Source organism: Canis aureus, chromosome 1, assembly GCF_053574225.1.
Source record: "Canis aureus isolate CA01 chromosome 1, VMU_Caureus_v.1.0, whole genome shotgun sequence".
Lineage (NCBI taxonomy): Eukaryota > Metazoa > Chordata > Mammalia > Carnivora > Canidae > Canis > Canis aureus.
The window spans coordinates 52,452,407-52,473,763 of NC_135611.1; the positions used below are offsets into that span (position 1 = coordinate 52,452,407).

The following is a 21,357-nucleotide window of genomic DNA, read 5'->3' on the forward strand; positions in this document are numbered from 1 at the left end:
CTGAGAATTTAGTTTAATAAAACCCAATTTAGCAGTTGTGTTTAACTATAAATTATAGTGCCCTTTTTGTTGGTGTAGTACCAAAGACAGAGTTTTGTGTATCATTAACAGTTGCGGTAGAAAGGAAGGACAGAGAAGCTTGTCATCTGATCCTGCTCCTTTTTGAATCAGGCCAGAAAAAAGTGTCATTGGGTTACTTTGTTTTTAAATATTAAGTACTGAGGATTAGATAATGCATAAAATAAGTTAGTAGCACATAATTCGATTTCTACAGCCATCTTCAGGCATGAACCTTGGTAAGATGGACCATTATCTACTACTTTCTTTTGCTGTAGCTGATGCTTATCCTCTAGGATTTAGAGATTTAAGGTTTGTAGATAAAGTTAAGGATTTTTCTTAACAATGATTTAAAAGTCCTAGCAAAGATAACTTTTGGGACAGGGTGAATGGGAATATAAGCAATTATAAATAAGAAATAGACTATTCTCAAGGAGCTTACTTTGGTAGTGTTAGTATACATGAAACTATAAATCAAGGTAGAAACAGTATAATCTAAGGATGGACCTTCGAGAAGGTAGCATTTAGATTGGAGTTTGCAGAGATTAGGTAGGATTTAGAAAGAGGGTAGATTGGAGTGCAGAGGAGCATTCAAGATGGAGGGGTGGATAGGAATATGCACAGAGATGCGTAACAGGGAGTGGTTTGATTTGATTTATAGCATAAGATATGTGTAAAACATAACAGAAGATTAATTGCTTTAACTTGAGAAGATAATTTGGGCCCAGATTCACAGATAGCTTAAATGGTTTATATTTTTAGATAGTAAGAAACTGTGAAGGGTTTTAAGACATGAAAATCTGAAGGAACATTAAGAAAAAAAGTTATGTTTTATACAATTAATCTTGTCATTGTACAGATTGGAGAACAGATACTATTAACATAATATTGTAGTAGTTTTGGTAATACACCAATAATGACTAGAAGAAGAGTGATGTGACAACAGTAAATGGAAAGGGTAGAGCAAATCCAAGGTAAATGGAATGGTCAGAGACAATCCAGGTTTTTTAAGCCTGTCACCGTTGCATAGTTATTAAGAGCTTTCACTTTTGAATGCCTTGTGGCTTGGACAGTGGTAATACTACCATTCTACCATTCTAACTTGGCCCTAAAGGTAGATTTGCTTTAGAATGGTAGTATTTACTAACTGAGGAAGGGAGGAATGTTGGCATAAAAGAGCAGAATAAATATTCAAATTTTAGAAATTCTTATGATTATAATTTTATTAAATTTTCCATTTTGGAAAATTAAACAGAATTCTCACATGAATACCACCATCATGTTATATGTTTAAAATACCAGTTTGGTGGCAGAGTGAGGGAGGTTGCTTGGTTTTTTGTGGGTTGTTCTCCCCCCCCCCCTTTAATGATCACATTGAGTTTTTGAATCTTCTACAAAATGATAGATCCTAAAGAGAATAAATGTACTATATTTAATCTTAACTAATATTTATTCCATTTAGCACAGCTTTTGGGGGAACTTTAATAAATCAGTGTAGTTTACATAAAAAATTTCCAAACAGAAATGTAGCTAGTGGCTACATGTTGAGAGTATCCTTTGTATCAGTACGTCAGCACCTTTTGGTTCCCTAATCTTTCCTTCCTCCTCCCCCCACAATTGAAGCAGGTGGCTATAGTCCCATAATCCCTATTTTAAGGCTGGTGAGTACATATGGCTGTGATGTGTACAGACCATCTTAAGTGCTTACTACTACTCTTGTGTTTTCCATGTATAGGCAGAGGGAGAAGACAGCCTGAAGAAGATGCAGCTGATGGAGCTTGCAATTCTGAATGGCACCTACAGAGATGCCAACATTAAATCACGTAAGAATGAGACTGAGGTCCATGGTTACAGCTGAATCAATTATTTTGTCCACAAACCTTTTCTCCTGTTGGCAGTGCAGCACACGAGCTTCACACTATGTGAAGAGTCGAAATAATTATCACTTAATAAGGGACTCACAGTCCCATTTTTACTGCTTTCATGAATTGGGGACAGTCTCCTTTATTTGATGCCAGCATGTCTAAGTTTGGAGTTTATAAACTTTTATTATTTCAATGATATTTCAACTTCTAAATTTAAAAGTTTCGGGAAATTTCCTATTCTTTTAACTACAGATTTAAGGCTTCGAGCTTATTGTTATATTTATGCAAAAGAGAAAATAATTTTTAGACTTTTTTTTTTTAAAGCTGATTTGGAATGTATATGAAAGCAGTGACCCTTTTGTCGAATTCTGTCCTCTCACCATGCTTGCTAATGTTCCCCTCCGGTATTTTTCTCTGTTGATTTTGTATATGAGCTGAATTCACAGAGAGCAGTAGATGATACTGTTTTAATCCCATTTTTCCTTTAGATATATCTGTGGACGCTTCCTAAACTTGAAGAGGATTGCTTTTTTTATTTTTTGAGGCAGTTGAAGGTTTACAGTTCTTTTAATGAACGTAATTATTTAAATTACTAGTTTTTTGTTTTGTTTTGTTTTTTTAAGAACTAGAATTTTTTTTTTTAAGATTTTATTTATTTATTCATGAGAGACACAGAGAGAGAGAGAGGCAGAGACATAGGCAGAGGGAGAAGCAGGCTCTATGCAGGGAGCGCAATGTGGGACTCCATCCCGGGCCTCCAGGATCATGCCCTGAGCCGAAGGCAGACGCTTAACCGCTAAGCCACCCAGGCGTCCCAAGAAATAGAATAGGTGTCCAAAATAGAGGCAATTTACTAGATTCAGAAGTGGTTACTTTACAAATATTTGGCTTTAATTTATTCATGAGAATGAGTATATCATTAATAGTCTTATGCTTAGGAATGGGACATTTTTTATATTGTTTTTTGTATGAAGTTCATACAGATGCAAGAAGTTTATATAAATAAAACTAGTCGTTGGCTAACTTAATACAGTAAAAATTATTCTTTTTTTTCATTTGAAACTTAAGTTTTTCTTTAGAAATATACCAAAGCTGTATTTCTATGGACTCCCAATTCCAAAATTTTTTAACTTCTTTTAATGCGAGTATTTCCATGTGCTTTTGCATGTACCTTTAGTCTCAGGAGATCTTAAAAACACAGATATATCAAATACATGAACTAAATATAACCTATTTTAATGGTCTCATTCTTTTTTTTTTTTTTTTTTTTACAGTGGCTTGTTAATTTTTGCACATTTATTCTTAATCACACTGGGAAAGGGGAAGCTGTTTGCATTTGATCAGTGTGCTTTGGCATTTTGTGTGATCAGCGCATGTACTAATGATTTCCTTTTATTTTTCTTCTTTCCTGCTTCTCCTTTCTTTTTCCTACTTCCCTCTCATTTTCCATATTTTATACTGCTGTCTCTACACTTCTCCTACATTTCTTTGCTTACTGTAGCAGCCCTTGCCTTTTCTCTTGCAGCAACAGCCCAGGCTGCTCCAAGGATTATCACTGGGCCTGCGCCTGTTCTCCCACCAGCTGCCCTGCGTACTCCTACGCCAGCTGGCCCTACCATAATGCCTTTGATCAGACAAATACAGACCGCTGTCATGCCAAACGGAACTCCTCACCCGACTGCTGCAATAGTTCCTCCGGGGCCCGAAGCTGGTTTGATCTACACACCCTATGAGTACCCCTACACGTTGGCACCAGCGACATCCATCCTTGAGTATCCTATTGAACCTAGTGGTGTATTAGGTAAGTTGTTCTCCCTGTGTGGCTGGCAGTTTATTTCTTCATGACTTCTGTGCTTCAGACTTTGAAATGATTATATCCGTTTTGGAGAGGCAAGACAAGTTTCCATTAGGAAGACAGAAGCCTAAAGTTTGTTTTATTTCAGCCTCTCTTAATGGCTCCCTTTTTAAAGAATTGCACCTTAGGTGTGCTCAGATTCTCTTTGGTAACTCAGATTCACTTTGAGTAAATCAGCTATGAACACTTAAACGGAAAGTACTTTTCACTTTTGACATCACTGAGGTCGTTCTGAGTTTGGCCTATCCCCTCCATTTGCTCCACTGCCCACAGTTAGATTCCTTTCGTCTCAGGGAATTAGTTGGTTGTCATCTAAATTTTAAATTTCTGTGTGGAAATATTTTGAGATCTTTTTTATAACTGCTGTTATTGTCTGTGTGTTTTCTAATATTTGTGATCACGTAAATATGAAAGAGACCAGGTAAATTAGTTGGATTCTTCAGCTTCTCAGTTTTTCTCTCTTGAAGTTATTAGTTAATGTCAAACATAAAAGAAATTCCTAATTTCAGTAGTACAGTATGGAATTGATAAGTAAATACCAAGTCACTGTTTTAGAATCACCTTTGAGGCAAAAATTAAGATCATAGTATGAACGCTTGGTTTTACATGAACAAAAAGTGGTGTGCTTGAAAAAGACATTACTGATGCCTTTTTTTTATAGAGTGGATTGAAATGCCAGTCATGCCTGATATTTCAGCCCATTGACTTGCTGGATGAAGGACTAGAATACAGCAGCTGTTATAACACGACCAGTCAATGTGGGACAAACTGTTTCCGTGCTGCCCCTTTGTTTTACCAGACAGAATATGAATACTTTTTTTCCTTGAATTGTATATGACCTTGGTGCTGCATGCATGCTGTTGACTCTTAGGACTTTGATCTTTTAAGGTTTTTTTTTTCCAGCATTAATACTGATCTATAAAAATTTGAAAGTCTTTAATGAACCCGGACACTAAGATTTAAACTTGAAAATTCATTGTTCAATTAAAGAAAGCCACAATGCTCTGTATGTTATCTGTGTGTGTGCATGCACTCAGGTGCCTTTTGTTTCATGAGCAAATACATTTTATTGTACATGTTTTCCGTTTTATCTCTAAATCATTGTATAAAGTATCATAAGTCAGAATTTATAGAATTGTTTATGAGAAGCTTGTTTCTGTTGCACATTTCTTGAAGCATTTTTAAAATAACCTGTAACCTGTAACCTGTTTACGTCTTCCTTTCTGTTAACGCTCTGTCTTGTGGCCCCATGCCTGCTCCTTTCCCCAGAGCTCCTCTCTGCTGCACGCACAGCGTCTGTTCGAGGAGTTGGTTGCTTCCTGCAGGGCTGGCACTCTTAGCCACCAGCTGCTGTTCCAGCACTCTCAATGCAAGATCTCGCTGATTTTGCCTCGTGGAATTCTACTTGTATAAGATTAGTTTATCTAAAATGAAAAAAGGGGTGATGGACCAGTTTACTGCTTAGAAACAGCAAGAGGCACTGCAGTTTCTCATTTTAAGCAATGTGTTTTTTGTTGTGTTGGGAAATTTTTATTTGTAATAATTATTAGACTGACAAATTAAAAGCAAAATATATACAGATACCTAATTGGCATTCATAAAATGAATAATAGTACTAAATGATCAAAATCCATTATCAGTCCTGTTTCTCGCTTTGCCACCTAAGCAGTAAAACGTGACATTGAGCACTTGGAGAACTGAAAAAAATTATTTCAAATTCCTAAGTTATAATAAATTTGCACACAGATAACATGCATGATATATATCAAGTCTCACATCATATTATTTTAAAATAAGCAGTGCCCTTCAAAACAGATGCAGACATGTGTGTTGGTGGTAGTGAGGAGATTGGTATTAGCATCAAATCTTCATTGATGACTAATTTTTAATTCCCTTCCTTTTATCTTTAGGTATGGCTTTCCCAACGAAAGGCTAAGAATTCAAGAACGGTCTTAACTGAACCCTCATCAGATCTGAATTTAACAAATGCTTAGTCTCAGCAGCCTCCGGGGGTGGGGTGGGGGGGAAAGCTTAGCCTAGCAGTCAGTGACTTACTTGCACTTTTTGCACACTGATAGAAAGTAAAAGTATGTTATTAATTTGGTTTAGTCTGTAATCTTACAAAGTAACGGTAATTTATAAAGGAGTGTATAGTAGTATACTGACTGCTAAGTGTACTATACTGTTTGCTTTACTAATCACCTAATTCATTGCAGTTCATACTTATTGACTCAAAGTTTAAAACCACAATCTGTAGGCTTTAAGAATTGCTTTTAAACCTTTTTAAGTGATAAACTCTGGAAGTGGTCTTAAGGTTAGCAAATAATTGTCAGTATTAAACATGGCATTATTTAAGTGGTCCTGCTGCAAGAAAGGCACTTCAGTGAATATGTGACTAGTAAAGCTTAAATATGTTTGGATCTAATAGAATTCATGAAATACTGTAACTTGGGATTGTGAATGAATGGATAAAATAGGTTAAGGCCAAGATGTTTGAAATGAATGCAATATTAATAGACGCATATATACACAACATACTATGGTTAATTTTAAAACTACTGTGCCTTAACGTGTTTCTTAAAATGAAACTTTTGTAGTAAATGAACATTTGAAATCCATTTTGATAAACCTGCTGTTAATGTTTGTTTTCTTTTCCCTTGTGAATGTTTCTAACTTTGTCTTGGTAATTGCAATTTAACTAGGTGCGGTGGCTACTAAAGTTCGAAGGCACGATATGCGTGTCCATCCTTACCAAAGGATTGTGACCGCAGACCGAGGTTAGTTTAGTTCTGCAGTTCTTGTTTATAAGAAATGCGTTTGGTGTCCATAAAATTTGCAACACCACACCTGATGGAAAAATATAACTGCTTACCTGCACACCATTTCTTTTCTTTTTCTAAATTTGTCATAATTGACAGATTTAAGGGTTGGGATTTTTCTTTTCTTTCCTTATCTATCTTTTTCCTTTTCTTTTCTTTTCTCCCCCTCCTCCTGCCTGTTTTTGTTTTTGTTTTTGTTTTGCTCCCTTCATATTTTAACTTATTAAATCCTATATTAGTATGTACTGTGATTTATTCCTACTAAAACATAAATTAGTCCATTTGGGGAGCTAGTAAATTGTGATATTGCCTTAATTATTTTTCAGTCATAATTTTTGCTAAAATTTACCTTTTAATTGTTCTGAAAAATTGGGTTGGTTTTGCAAAATGAACTAAGCGGATGGTGCTTTAATGAGAGAAGTAAAGGAATATATGCCTCCTGTGTCCTTGTGGAGAAAACTGAAGATTTAGTTTCCATTTTCCTTTTTAATAAGATATTTGAGCCACTGTGTAAACATGAGGTTATACATGTCAAGTACTTAGCTGAAATCAACAAAGTAAGGACTGTGAAGATAACTTGATGCAGTTGGATTTTTTTTAAATATAAATGAGAAAATCAATTCCCTTTTATTCTTACATTCTCTTGCCAAAATGGATCCTTTGATTTTTGTCATTTGCTGCTAAAATACATTATCTGAAGGTAAACTATCTCTTAATGTTCTGTGGAGACATGAATCCAGCTTTGAATATTTCCTCTTTGACTAACCTGTGACTGGAAAATAAGTCTTCATTTTTCTCCTTTTCAACATTTGTGATTTGTGTCCTATATATGCCCTTGGACCCTTTTATAAATTATTTATGTTTTTGAGGAGTGATATTTTCGGTTTATTGACATTGAATTGCTTTCTAAGTTTGTCATCACAGGGTAAGAATCCAAAGCAAGGTAGAAAAAGATTTTTATCAAGCTTTTATTACGGCACATTTATTACTTAATAATTAAATTGATTGAAGTCTCTAATAATTAGTGGGAAAAGTGATGGAATTTACACTCCTGTCCTCCATCTTCTATGAACTTATGAACGACCTACCTGCTTCTCATGGTTCTCCTGAACACTGATGGTAAATAAATACTGGACACAGCTGTTGTCCACATCAGAATAAAATACTTTCCAAAGACGGTGATGATATTTATTTAGCATCATACATAATTAAAGAGCCTTGAATCGAAGACATGTAACTAATGCATATGTTACTTGTGATTATTCAGTGCACAAAATAATAGGCCCCAAGCTCAGTGATGATCTGTGACAATAATGCACCTTGTAGGTGTGTCCTATACAAGTGTATGCATCACCTTCTTGCAGAACATGTCTCCTAGTGAAGGAGGTGATTTTTTTAAGTCACTTTAGATTTAAGGAAATCAGATAATTCCATGAATAATTTGAAGCTTTTTTTTTTTTTTACATTGTTAATGTCTGAAATAGTTTGAAAGAGTATTTTAAAGTAGATTTTCTTCTATTAACCTTTCCCTTCCTGCCCCTTTTAGGAGATTTTTCATAATTTTGTTTTAAAGCAATAATAATTGGCTACTCAATGCTGCAGTGCCTTGAGATAGTTGAAAATATTAGAGAGATTTTATGGTGTTTGGAAATAACAACACATTCCATGCATGGCTCTTTTGTAGTTATATGTGTTTTTGAGTAGTCTTGTCACTTTTATTCAAAATGCAATGTCAGCAAACCGAAATGCTACCTTTTTTATTTTCTTTAAAGAACAGAATACTTGTATACTGCTGTTACTATCACTGTATGCACTCATTGGGTCTAAGGGAGATGTCTGAAGTCCTTCATTTAAATTATTTTATGATACTACTGTTTTCTCTAGTTTTGAGGTTTTTTTTTTTTATTTTTGAAGGGAAGAATAATATAAGCATCCATTTAATGCAAGGAAACTCAGCCCTTGGACATATAACCATGTAATCTTTTATAAGTATTTAGAGTACTGCATGGTTGACAAATATATCTAGTTCTTTACTAAAAATAAACCCACTTCTACATCTATTTCAAAACTGAATTTGAAGCCTGTAAAAGACCAACTGACTTTTTAGTTGTGATGAACTATTAAGTGATTTTGCACGGTTGACACACCTGTGTGTACTGTAGGAGGCCAGGACTTGGCAGAGGATGTGTTCTAGGTGTACTGGTATATATATATAAGTGGTAGTTTGCATTGTTTATATATTCCACACACAAAAAAAGCATAATCAGAATTTTTCTGAGTACTGATTTTATAAAAACCATCATTTACCTAATTTGTATAAGAAACTTAATACAATTTTAATCAAAAATTTAAGTAATATCAAAAATGCTTTAAGATTCTGTATTTCGGGAGTACTTCCTGTGAAGTGGTATGACTACATCGTGTTAAATATTTATTTTCTTCTTTAATTTTGGAATAGCAGTTTTTATTTTAAATAAAATTCCACTTATTTTTTAAAAATTCAGGGAGGATTTGGTCACATTGAAGATACAGTATTTTTGTAGTATTTATAAACTATCCTAAATGATAGACTCTAGAAAGCATTTTTGTTATATGAAAGTAAACCAGTCCATTATATAGTTCATTTAAAATAACTCTGTGAACATTATACCTACTGGGTTATGATTTATGAAGTGGCATGGAATCTACCTTTGCACTGAATAGTTTTCATTCACATCTCCTCTGCCTTAGTCACAATGCCAACAGTACAGAAAATTCTATCAAACCTCAGAATATAGCAGAAATAATTAAGCTGTTGAATGAGTCTTAAAAATCATACTACTGTTAAGTGGACCAAGTTTGGTGAAGCAGAATGTGACAGAGGTTGATTATAAGGAAGGAACAACTCAAGGACACTGGGGACGATAACTTTCCACTTGAGAACTACTTTATGTTTTACTGTAATTTTTTAATTTTTTTTTGTTCTGTTTGTTGTTTTGCAAAAGAAAATAGTATTTACAGGTGGCTTCTTTTAAAATATAAAATATAAAGCAGGAATGTATATGAAATGTCAGATTTTATTGTATTTGCAGAGTATTAGCTTTGAAATTGAATAAAGAAAGCTGTTTGTAGTTTTAAAATGCCTTATTGGTATCAATTAGAAATTTCTTCTATTTTTTGATGTACTTAGAGCTTTTTGAGTATAGAATTTTAAATGGCAGGATTTTACAGTGTTTACATGCAAGTGCATTTTATAAGTGTTCTATATGTGTAAAATAGTATTTTCAACTGGAAAGTGTTGGCTAGCGCAGAAGGCCTGGCCTTTTTCTGGTTCCCATGATGTTGCCTACACTGCTAGACTACAGTTTAGTATTGCTTTGTATCATAAGGCCAAGAAATTCCATGTTGTTTGTAAATAGAATAATTGAAAAAGCAATAAACATTTATTGAACAAAAGAAACCTTGTTTGGCCCAGAGTTTATGTTGAACCAAATTGTTCACAGAAATTTAAATTTCTTTAGATTCATTTCTGTTAATCATCAGTTATTAATAATCACATCCATCATTAATAGTTGCTTTAATGCTTGCATCTGAGAGAATACTAATGCTTAATAGCAGTCAGACACTGATAACTGCACTGACTGTTCCAGAATTCTGTATATCAAACCTATTCATTGTTGTTGTTCTCCAATTTCCTTCATTGACTGCTACTAACTATTAGTTGTTAGTTGTATTTTATTTCTATTTTTTCTTGTTAACCAGTTTTTTTTTGTTTTTTGTTTTTTGTTTTTTTTTGTGGGAGTGGGCTCTTCTTCATTTGTTCAAATCATGATATGAAACTGTCATGATTTTTATTGTATTCTGTAGATGGTGTCAATCAGTTTGTCAGAATTAAACATGCTTTTTTTTTTATTAGTTGTGATTAGTTTTTCATGTTGTCATTAAGCCGTCACTAGCTGAAACTAATCTCTTCTCTATCTTTTCTTTTCTTTTTTTTTTTTTTTTTTTTTTTGTTTTGTTTTTTGTTTCTAACCACCCAGCCGCCACCGGCAACTAACCTATGACCTTCTGACCTCTGAACTCTTCACCCAATGATGACCTGACCATGCCTGCCTGCTGATCAGTTAACTGGTAATCGCCTTTGCTTGCCTGTCGTCAGTGCAGCGAGCTGAGGCACTTGTCCGTTCGTCTTACCATCTAACCAAACAAAAGACAAAGAAATTGTTGTCCTCCAACTCAGCTTTTGGTTTTTCTTTCTGTTTGGGTGAAAGTGATTCTAGAACCTGCACTGAATAGTAGTAAAGCAATAAGGCCCAATTCATCCCACAGCACTGATCATCTTTTCATGTCCTACCCTAAGCGAACGGTAAGAAGGCCTCACTTCAGAAGGGGAGACAGATGGCCCTTAACTACTCAGTGACAGAGGCAGTTACTGTGAGAGACTTCTAGGAACCTTCTTCTCATAGCGAGTCACAGCTCTCTGAATGTACTGTGTGATGATGCATCATGCATGAACCTTTGGTCAGGGATGTCATTGGTGAAGTGATTTCAAAAAGTATTCAAAATTTGATACGCTCTTTAGTCACTACAGTGCCCTCAAAGGGCAGAAGTTGCAGCCTTTTTTATATTGCCTGCCAAAATTTGAAGTATTAGAAGTGTGCCATGAGAGATAAAACAAGGAATTTTGAGAAGTAATGCAAAGAACAAAACTGCAACACTATTTTTAAAAAGATAAATATCTGAGTTAAAATTACTGAACCTTTATTTTACAACCTCCTTTAAAAAATATATGAGAACAAGGTACATGCATTATGTGTCACATTACTGGGCAAACTGTTCAAATATTTTTTTTAAACCTCCCTGTATAGAAAAAAAAATCATTAAGGATGTAAAAGCCATGCTTGCCTATTTGCTGTATACATGTAATGAAATTGTAGATAAAGTGTTAGTGCATTGAAACAAATGAACAAAAAGTAGATACTTTTACTATACAAGGGTGCTGGTGCAGAAAAAATATATATATTTTTGGAAATGTAGCATTTTATACTTTCAAGTGTTATAAAAAAAAAAAAGAAAAAGAACAAAGAAACCCTTTATTTCATTAAATGATTTTTTCTGGTGGTTGTCAAGAAACAAAAGACCAAAAGAGCCTTTTTGTCTTTCTTTTTTATTTTTTAAGTATTGGAATAAGTCTAAAGAAAAGAAAGTGCCTTATTTTCCTTCATGGTCATTTAGTCAAGTGTCTTGTAAGATCAGCTCCTCCCTCAGAATACAAGTTAATGCATGTTACTCAGTCGCCCGCCCAGTATGTGAAAGATTTGAGGGGAGACAAATGAGTTGATGGTTTGAATTATATGATTTTTGCCACGTTACCTTGATACAAATTTGCCAAATCTGATACTGTGAAAAAAATTTGATAACTTTTCTAATGTCTGACAAGTTTTAAAACATCATTCTTTTAAAATCATAATCGAGTGCTTTTGGTTATTGTGATATTTAATGTTAGCCCACAAGGTTCTGAGATAAAAAATTATGTGTGATCTGAACATCAGTTTACAGACAAAAGTAGAACTTTATTTTATTCAGAGAAAGAGGAGTGTGTTGCATTTTTTCTTATTAAATTGGAAATAATAGTATTCTTAGCAAGCTTTTTCACAAAAATGAATCTTTGTGATTTTCATTCTGGATAACAGTATTTTTTAATGGCCCAGATTTAATCAGACTGCTTTCTGCCATACCAAATCACTTGGGTAGTCCATTTCTTTGGTGGTTTTAGTAACCTAAGTCTCCCCCTCCCCAACCCCAAACCCCACACTTTTTTTTTTAACTTTAAGAAAATGAGAACTGGCAATAATTGTGCATATAAATGCTCAACTACATATGAGTTTAAGTTTCCAATTTCTCATGAAATTCATTTAGTTTGGCAGTTGAAGTGATTTGTGCACAGAGCCAACTATATCTAAACACTTAAGTAAATAATCCTTAACTGCTCAGTACCGGATGTGGCAAATATCAAGTGGCAGTGGATCCCCAGCTTATCAACTCATTCCCTCTTGCATACCTTCACAGCTTCACAGTCAAAGGTCAGCAGTAAGCTCAGTAAGCACCTTCGTGGTGACCTCCTCCATCATCTTGTCTCACTTGGAAACCGTTTTCAGTTTATTTACTATGCAATAGACATTCATTGTTTTGTATTCAGCTAGCGTTGGTTTAATGTGCCACTGCTTTGTCTTTCTGTTACACATACAGTTGTTTTGATTTATTTACAATATATGCTGTGCCATTTTGATTTTTATTTTGTTTGGTTGGTTGAATAAATTTGCGACACTCGAACACTTGAGGTGATAATAGTTTAACAACAGTACCAGTATTTGATCCAGTTTCATCTCAACTATGTTATACCTGGACATTTTAGATGTTTATCAAAGGTCTTTTATGGGGAAGAAAGTAAATGTATGAAATAAACGTGTGACATTTATGAGTAATGTTGGCTCTGAACAAACTTTTGAAAACTTAGTTGATAAAATTTTGGATCAACTGAAAAAAAGCATGACTTTTGAAATCTCTGAATGCCTTGGTTCTCAGTATTATCATTCTTTATTGAATTTATTTCTTATTAAAATATGTAGTTTTTAAGACTTCTTTTCTGACAGTATTATGTAATTTTTTAGTGTGGGTAGATGGGAGTGTCGCTTGTATGTTACCGTACAGCTGACATGTATTTTTGTCAATTCTTTATTATCTTAGTAGTTTCATGCTATGTATGTATCATAACCAACCTATTGCCTATGAGAAACATGTAAGATAATGTATTTACAGCCATTGTTACAAGTTTATAATGTATTTTTCTATCTTGTTTTATATGTATGTTATATAACATTCAAAAAGAATTTTTTTCTTGATTGAGAAAAGGATACAAAATGCAGAATCCACAATTTTGATAACTGAAAATTGCCAATTGTTTTGCAGTACTTTATTATATTGGGTGTCTTGTCTTTCTTGGGCTTTTAGTTAGCTAATGAATGAATACATTAGACACTTTTGGGTTTTAGTTGGGATTTTACATAGCTTGCATTTTAATTCTTTGGTTCTTTGCTGTTTCTATTAACCCATAGCATTATTTTAATAAATGTTATAATACCAACCTACTAACTCTGGACTATGTCTGTTTATTAACCTTTACGTGTTTAATTAAAATAAACAAATAAAGAGAAAAGAATGTAAAGTCTTGAGTTACTGGACTAACCCTGAAGAACGTGACCACAGATAACATAGCGTGACTTGTTTTTATGTTGTTTGTCAGCTGACAATTGCGCACACTACTGTTAAAATGGCTTTGGTTATTCTGGCCTTTTACCTTGGGTGGGGCGGGGTAGGTGCCAGTAGAGATGGGAACAAAGTAGCATTGGTTTGAGGCAATCTTTTCTAGTCTTGCCACTTGCCTTTCAGCCTCTTGCGTTACTAATTTCACACTTTCCTTATTTTTCCTTCTCCAAAATAATCACTGTCTGCTCACAGCATAAAGAGTAAAGAGATTTGTTGTGATGATATACCCCCCAAAACCAGTTTGATTCTTTGTTGAACCATTTCTTTTCATTTCTATTAAGTATTTTATGGTCACATTATAAAGCAAAGAATCTGATGAGGGTTTGCCTTTATTCACATTTGTGTTTTAATTGGACATTTTTCCTTTATATAATGTTGAACTGTTTTAGTCACTGTTCCTGTTGGGGGCGGGTAGGGTGGAGTGGGGGAGCTCAGCCAGGTAAAGCCAAAGGTAGAGTGGCTCTGTTTCTCATGACAGTCCAAAGTAAGCCATTTATAATGACCATGCACCCCACTTCTCTGCTCTCATAACCCCTGGTGAGAGATGAGACCATATCCTTGAGTTTTCTTGAGGGGTTCTTTCTCTCTCACCCTCTTCCAAAATACAGCCAGAATACTCCATTAATACAGAAGTTTAAAGGAAAATGACAATGGCATTTGAGAAGTCATAGCATTTCTTGCATACAAGTCGATTTTAGATTTATTAAATACCTTAGTCTTTTCTTGGCTGCAACTTAGGTAAATTGACCTCCACATATGAATTATTTAATTCTTGAGGTACATTTTTTATTTCACAGATATTGGTAATTTCCTTTTCTGTGAAACAGTTCTCCTGGTTAATAAGTTCTCAGGATGAATTTTTATGTTTGTAAATAATGGCTTATTTTTGTAAATTACACTTTTTATTTATTTTAAAGTTCTAAAACTTGGGGCTGAAACGAGTTACATGTTATAAAAGACATAACTATACTGATAATGTTATTAACCAGAGTGTCAAAATACTCCCATATTTATATATTTCCATAGTATATCTACATAAATGAATTACATAAAATAGTGATAACGGGTGATTTAATCATTATAGAGATTAGTCGTTTGGATCAAACATATAGTTGTTTCTCGGATGGGGGGGTTGTGTATTACTGTTAGGTAGAGCTTTAATATGCTACTATCTCAAATGTTCTCATTGCTATACAGTTCATATATTATTTTGTAAGAATTTGAGGATGTCTGTCAGGCTGCTAATCTATAAGTCATCATGGTACCGTGGCACTTAAATTGATGAATTTTTATGCAACTCACTACACATTCTCTGAAGCCTTATGAATGCAGTCTCATCTCATTTTCAGCTAATGGTACTTCATGTATAAGTATGTCATATTGTCACCTTTTATGTTGGAAAAGTTGTAAAAGACTTTTAAAAAGGTGAAAAGAGTAGTGCAAATCCCATTTTTATGCAAGCTGTAATGGTATTAAAAATGAAACTACCAAAATCTTATAATGATAAAATGCTAGTCCGTTTATTGTTTTATACTGTCGTTTGACAAGACAATTGAAAGTTAAGCTTTCAGTCGAGAAGTTGGTAAAATTAACGTACTTAATAGTTAAGCATGTTTTTCTTAGGGAAAATGTCAGGAAGAATGTAGCATGAAAGTAGATACACACGCCCTAGTGCAGTAGCTCCACACAGAGGAGAGTCCACTCAGAGGAGCAGGTGAAGCACCCTGTTCACAAAAGCAAGATGTGCACGTTTATACACAAAGTAGGTGGTTACGGTTTTCTTAAAAAAAAAAAAAAATGCTAGATACAAAGGATCTAAATTTTCTAGTGCACTTAGAGCAGACAATAGGTTTAAATGAAATTGGTCATTACCAAATCAAGAATCTTCTTTACCAGTGACGTCTAACACTTTCATATCCTATATGACAGTTCAGGGTTTTTCCAGTATTTTTTTTTGTTTGCTTGTTTGAGATAAAAGGTCTTTATTTCTTGATAACAACTAGCTATTACAGGATTTCTAGCAAGTGATTTCAGTAGAACGAAGTGTAATGCTGTATTATGATGTTATTTAATAGCAAAAATAACTCGGAAAACTTTTCGACTCACAAACTTTCTAAGAAGTACCGAAGGCAGTTTTTAATGTTACAAATTTCCCTAATGCCTTTATTTAAAACTGAAAGTTGTTAAATTTTACAGGCAATATTTTTAGAAATATTCATATGGTACATATGTAATTTTGTGGTTTCCTTCATAAGTTAATTTGAAATACCTTTGTTATAAAGAGACTTTAAAATTATATGCATACCTGGTACTCAATGCTGAATCAAACTGGTCCACCTAAGCATAGTACTCTCCTTTCTGTGTTTCTGCTGCACTAATTGCCAGGGGCGGGAGAGGAGGAGGAAGAATTAATTCATAGTAGAAGTGAATGGTAGGTGCAGCAAAAAGCAACACAATGTTGATTGCGCATTGATTATGATTTTTCTGTCCTTGGTAAAAGACGTCGCCTTGTGGAAAAAGCTCTGCTCCCAGGGTAAGAAAAAAAAAAAAGAAACCTATATATTTAAAATGCTATTGAGAAGTTTTGATTACCAAATATATCTTTTATGGTTTATACTGTAGTGGTGTGTATAAGACATTTAGAACTTGTGGAAATTGTATTTAGAGAGAAAAGTTTGAATAGGTCTCAGATCACATGTGAATGGAGAACCACGTATGACTGTACATGAAGTGCAATAAACCAACTGGAAAAAGTGCATGTGCTTCATACTCTCAAGCCAACATGCAGCTGAAAATGCTGCTTGTGCTCCCACCAATACACATCAGAATAAAGGACACACGTTTTCGTTTTTAGTTTATGATGCTTTTAACACGATTTAAAAGAAAATAATCTGACCTGGAACTCTATCACTTAACTGGAAGGTGATCATAATATTTGCCTTGACTTCAGTGATTACAAACAGGAAATCAATAAATAGGCTTTTAGAAAAGCTCCTCAGTTGGATATATGTACAAACTAGTTACCATTTCTAATTGAGAAGTAGGTACAATTTGTAGACTTTAGAAGTAATGCATTCTCTGTGGTAGCCATCAAGCTGAAAATGAGTAATTTTGATACTCCCTTTAAACTGAACACTCCCCAGTTCAGACACACTCCCAACTACCCTTGGTAACACAACTAACTGTTGATTTCCTTAATCCTGTCTTGCTTTAATTTTTCCCCCTCAACTCCCTAGTTCCTGTTGGTATTTGAGCTTGCCTCTCCAGATCCAGAATATTACTTCTGCATCAAACTAGCTTCTCAAAAGGTAGAGTTTGTAAAGCAGGTTTTAATGTTTTTCTTCTTGGAAAAGTCATATGAGTATATTTCTAAATTAATAAAAATTGTTAGTCTATACATTCATACATGTATTAATATTTAGTTAGGAATTTCTATTGAGTGAAGGTGGTAGGTGACATTTGGGTTTCCTTCCTAATGTAATTTTTTATAATTATCAGCTACCTCTTTATGTGGTCTTGTTAGAAGACAGTTAAACTAATGGAACATTTAACAATTATGTTAAAAAATATTCCACACGTAGAAGAAAACACCAGTGCTAGTTTGTGATCACACTTTTCCAGAAAAATGTGTATTAAAATTAGTACACACCATCTTAAATGTGCTTATTTGTACGTGTGTGCAATAAACAGTTTCAGAGAGCCTCTCAAAATTAGGATGAAAATGTAACTATTGTTCTGTTTTTTAATATGCTCCTGTTACGTAACTGGATATTACTTACACTCTGGTTACTTAACTGGATACTTAAGGAAAGTCATGGGAAAGAATGGTTAAGATCAAATACTAAGGAAAATATTTGCAGATGAATCCACAAGGATTTTCTTGCAGAACTGTTGGAGTTGATACTAAAAATTTCATGATCATTCACTTGAATGAATAAAATAACGTTATGCTTGAAACCTGAATTTTGAAAGCTGCTCTTAATCACAATGTTTTAAAGTTTGTCTTATAAATTAAAACCGAGTGGTAGTCTAAGTGGAAAGTTGCCTTGAATACATTCTAATTAAATGATTTATGTTAATGAATGATGCTTTTGCCCATTGTTTTCTTAGGTAAAAGCACTGAAAAATTGTTGAAAGCTTAAACTTAAGATTTCCAGATGGCAGGGAAACAAAATTTGAGTTCAGTGGGTGGCGTGCCTATGAAGACACTTACCTAAGAGCTCAGGTCTCAAATTGGAATGTCGGTAGAAAACCAGACTCACAAATGGAACATACAAGTGCCCCACCCTAAACTTGTGCAGGCGTCAGTTGGGATGGGGGTGTTAGCCATAAAGTTGGGATTTTAAGTCAAAGATAAAAATGAAACCGGGAGAGCCCTACAACATCTGGAAACAGTCTGTCATCACCAAATTATCAGTGTCAGTTCTAAAACGAATTAGGGTACCTCCCATTGCTCTTGGAGAGCATGACAGAAGCAGCCTGGCATGGGGACACACACAAAAAATGTAGTTTTAGGTACTCCAAAGGCCACTGCATTTTACTGAGATTCTATATGAGTGTTTGACAAAGACTTTGTACCATTCAAGGAAAATCACTGATGTGGACTCCCCCCAACAGCCTGTATGCCATTAAACTAATAATTACCAAAAAGTCCTCATATATATCTTAACTCTTTCAAAGAGGAGTTAACCCAAAATTTTCAAAACTGCTTGTTGCAGTTTACTAAGGATTCTCCATCTCTGTCCTTGCCTCCATTTAGACACTTCAGAGTATAAAGAAAAGTTGAATCACATGGCATAGATGGAGCTAAAACTAGTGAGAGGTAATCTCCAGGGGGCATAGCTTCTTTTAATTATTGGAATAACATGTGTAATATTTTTATCTGTAGAACTCCACATCCGAGCAAATATACAATGAACTGTAGCCAGCAAGACTATTATTACGGGAAATACTGGGAAGCTCGCTCTGTCCTTGCCTCTGTAGCCCCTAACTCCAAAGAGAGTATACTTTCAGGAACGCATCGGACCAAGCAAACAAAGGAAAAACATACGTAGATTTAAAGTATTTGCAAACTGAAGAAATGAAGTTGGTCAGCACGCCAACTCCCATTTCTTAAGTGGTTTTTTTTTTTTTTTTTTTTAAGATTTTATTCATGAGAGAGCCAGAGACATAGGCAGAGGGAGAAGCAGGCTTCCTGTGGGGAGCCCGATGGGGGACTCGATCCCAGGACCCCAGATTCATAACCTGAGCCAAAGGCAGATGCTCAACCACTGAGCCACCCAGGCACCCTTAAGTGTTGTTTCATTTGTCATCCTACCAGACCCAAAGGCGATGACATGACTCCACTGTGAGGTCTGATCCTCTGGAGCCATTTGCTCCCTGAGAGTTGGGTAACAGTGTCACCCAGTGAGCCATCTGAGCAGGTGGAAAGAAATGCCTTCCCATGTGTGTGTCCAGGGGGCTCTCTTTTTCGGTCTGCATTACTGCCTATTTTCCCTATGAAAATTTCTTGTGTAGAAACTTTGTAGAGCTGTGGCAATGAAATTAAAATTCCGAAATCCCAGGTGGCAGTTTATGGGCTGGATATTAGAAAAGTTTGTTGTGGTACCAAATCGTGTAACAATGGGTTTTAAAACCAAATATTAGATTAAAGACACTATAGAAAGTATCCCATGAGGAATCATGTCTGTCTCGTGTTTTACTCATATTGATGAATACCAGCCTCGCACTCAGTGCCTAACTGGATCAGACACATGGGGTTAAGATGCTACAATCAGTATATGATTCAATAAAATCAGTGACTTAAAATTAACAAAAATAACCATTTCTTTGTATATCAAAATGCATTAAAACCAAACTTGTGCATAGATTTTGTTATCCAGAGTGCTAAAGCCATGTAATAAAGTAGATTAATGCTATAGAGTCAGAAACCAAGAGAAACCCTCCATGTCCTTTCAAAAATGCTCCCCTGGTGACCTGTTTGGGGGATTTTGCTGTTATTCTAGTTACTGATAAGTCCCAAATATGTGGGCGGGGCAGACAGCATTATAAGAAATTTCAATCGAAGACATCTTTCATTGTACAAGAAATTTTTAGAAGCAAAATTTATAAATGTTTTACTGCCACCCTTAAGTTATGATAGTCAAACAAAACAGCTATGAGAAATTTAAAGGTAAAATATTGGTGAATCGCCACAAATTAAAAACCATGGAGATAAGTATATACAGTGTGTATGCTGTGCATTGATTTTTTAATTTGTGTTTTGGAGCAGCATAAGCCTGCTTTCCGCAGTTGCACTGTGGGCTTCTGTTGCCAAAAGCATCCAAGTGTCAAAAAGCTTGGTGTATTGCAAACCAAACTGGAAATGTAACCTGCTCCTTAGGATCTTCCATGCTTTGTCAACAGGAATATAAAAACTGTGCATTCATTGTCAAAATAAAGATTTCTATTCCACATCTATGTTATGACATACCAAGTTAATTTGGAATATGTGTGTCTACAGAGATAAATTAATAGTTTTAATTAAGGCTGCTCGATCAATCAGAGTCCTTTTTCTATGCTTCCTTTTATCATAGGAATGTTACAAATAAATAGAGGCTGCTTTATTTTATTCATTTAAAACACTGGTGATTCTGGGAAGATGTTTTTGTTTTGTTTATAGCACACTTTATTCTTTCAAGCAGTTCTATGCTCACAGGAAAATTGAGCAGACGGTGTACAAATTTCCCACGTTGTGCTATCTGCACACTTGCACCGCTTCCACCACTGTCAGCACCTTGCACCAGACCCTCACATTGTTACACCCTGTAAAGCCCAACTGACACATCGTAATCCCCTCTAATCCATACTTTTAACATTAGGGTTCACTCATGGTGGTGCATGTTCTAGGAGATTGGGCGAATGTATGATGGCATGTGTACATCATTATGGGAGCATACAGAGTACTTTCACGGCCCTAGAACCCCTTCTGTGCTCCACCTTCCCCCAATCTCTAGCAACCACTCATCTTTTTTACCATGTCTATGGTTATACTTCCCCCGCCTCCCCCCCACAATGTCTTGTAGTTGTTTCATACACTATCCAGCTTTCTCAGACTGGCTCCTCTCACTTAGTAAATATGCATTTCTAAGTTTCCTCCATGTCTTTTCATGATTTGATGGCTCATTTCTTTTTAGTGCTGAATAATACTTTGTTGTCGAGATGTAAGCACAGTTTATCCATTAACCCTTTGAAGGACATCTCGGTTGTCTTCATGTTTGGGCAATCATGAATAAAACTGCTCTTGACATCCGTGTCCAGGTTTTTGTGTGAACATAAGTTTTCACTTATTTGGGTAAATACCAAAGAGCACAATTGCCGGATCATATGGTAAGAGTATGTTTAGTTTTGTAGGGAATTGCCAAAGTGTCTTCTCGAGTAGCTGTACCATTTTGCGTTCAGAATGTCCTAGAAGGGC

At 35.0% G+C, this 21,357-nt stretch overlaps 1 protein-coding gene across 9 annotated transcripts in view; it reads left to right on the top strand.

Moving 5' to 3' along the window:
* The window catches only part of QKI (QKI, KH domain containing RNA binding), a 160,821-nt gene extending 144,164 nt beyond the window's left edge, over positions 1 to 16,657 (top strand). For 3 of the 9 annotated variants that reach the window (XM_077899488.1, XM_077899477.1, XM_077899467.1), the window contains exons 5-8: positions 1,793 to 1,880; positions 3,424 to 3,723; positions 6,480 to 6,554; positions 10,616 to 16,657. In XM_077899488.1, the coding sequence (XP_077755614.1) occupies positions 1,793 to 1,880; positions 3,424 to 3,723; positions 6,480 to 6,554; positions 10,616 to 10,632 (480 nt within the window). In that variant the 3' untranslated portion in view covers positions 10,633 to 16,657. Of the gene's footprint in view, positions 1 to 1,792; positions 1,881 to 3,423; positions 3,724 to 4,438; positions 5,541 to 5,687; positions 10,036 to 10,615 lie in introns of those variants that run through there. The other 6 variants (XR_013380720.1, XM_077899435.1, XM_077899444.1 and 3 more) reach the window with 6 other exon arrangements.
* Positions 16,658 to 21,357: the final 4,700 nt, after the last annotated feature.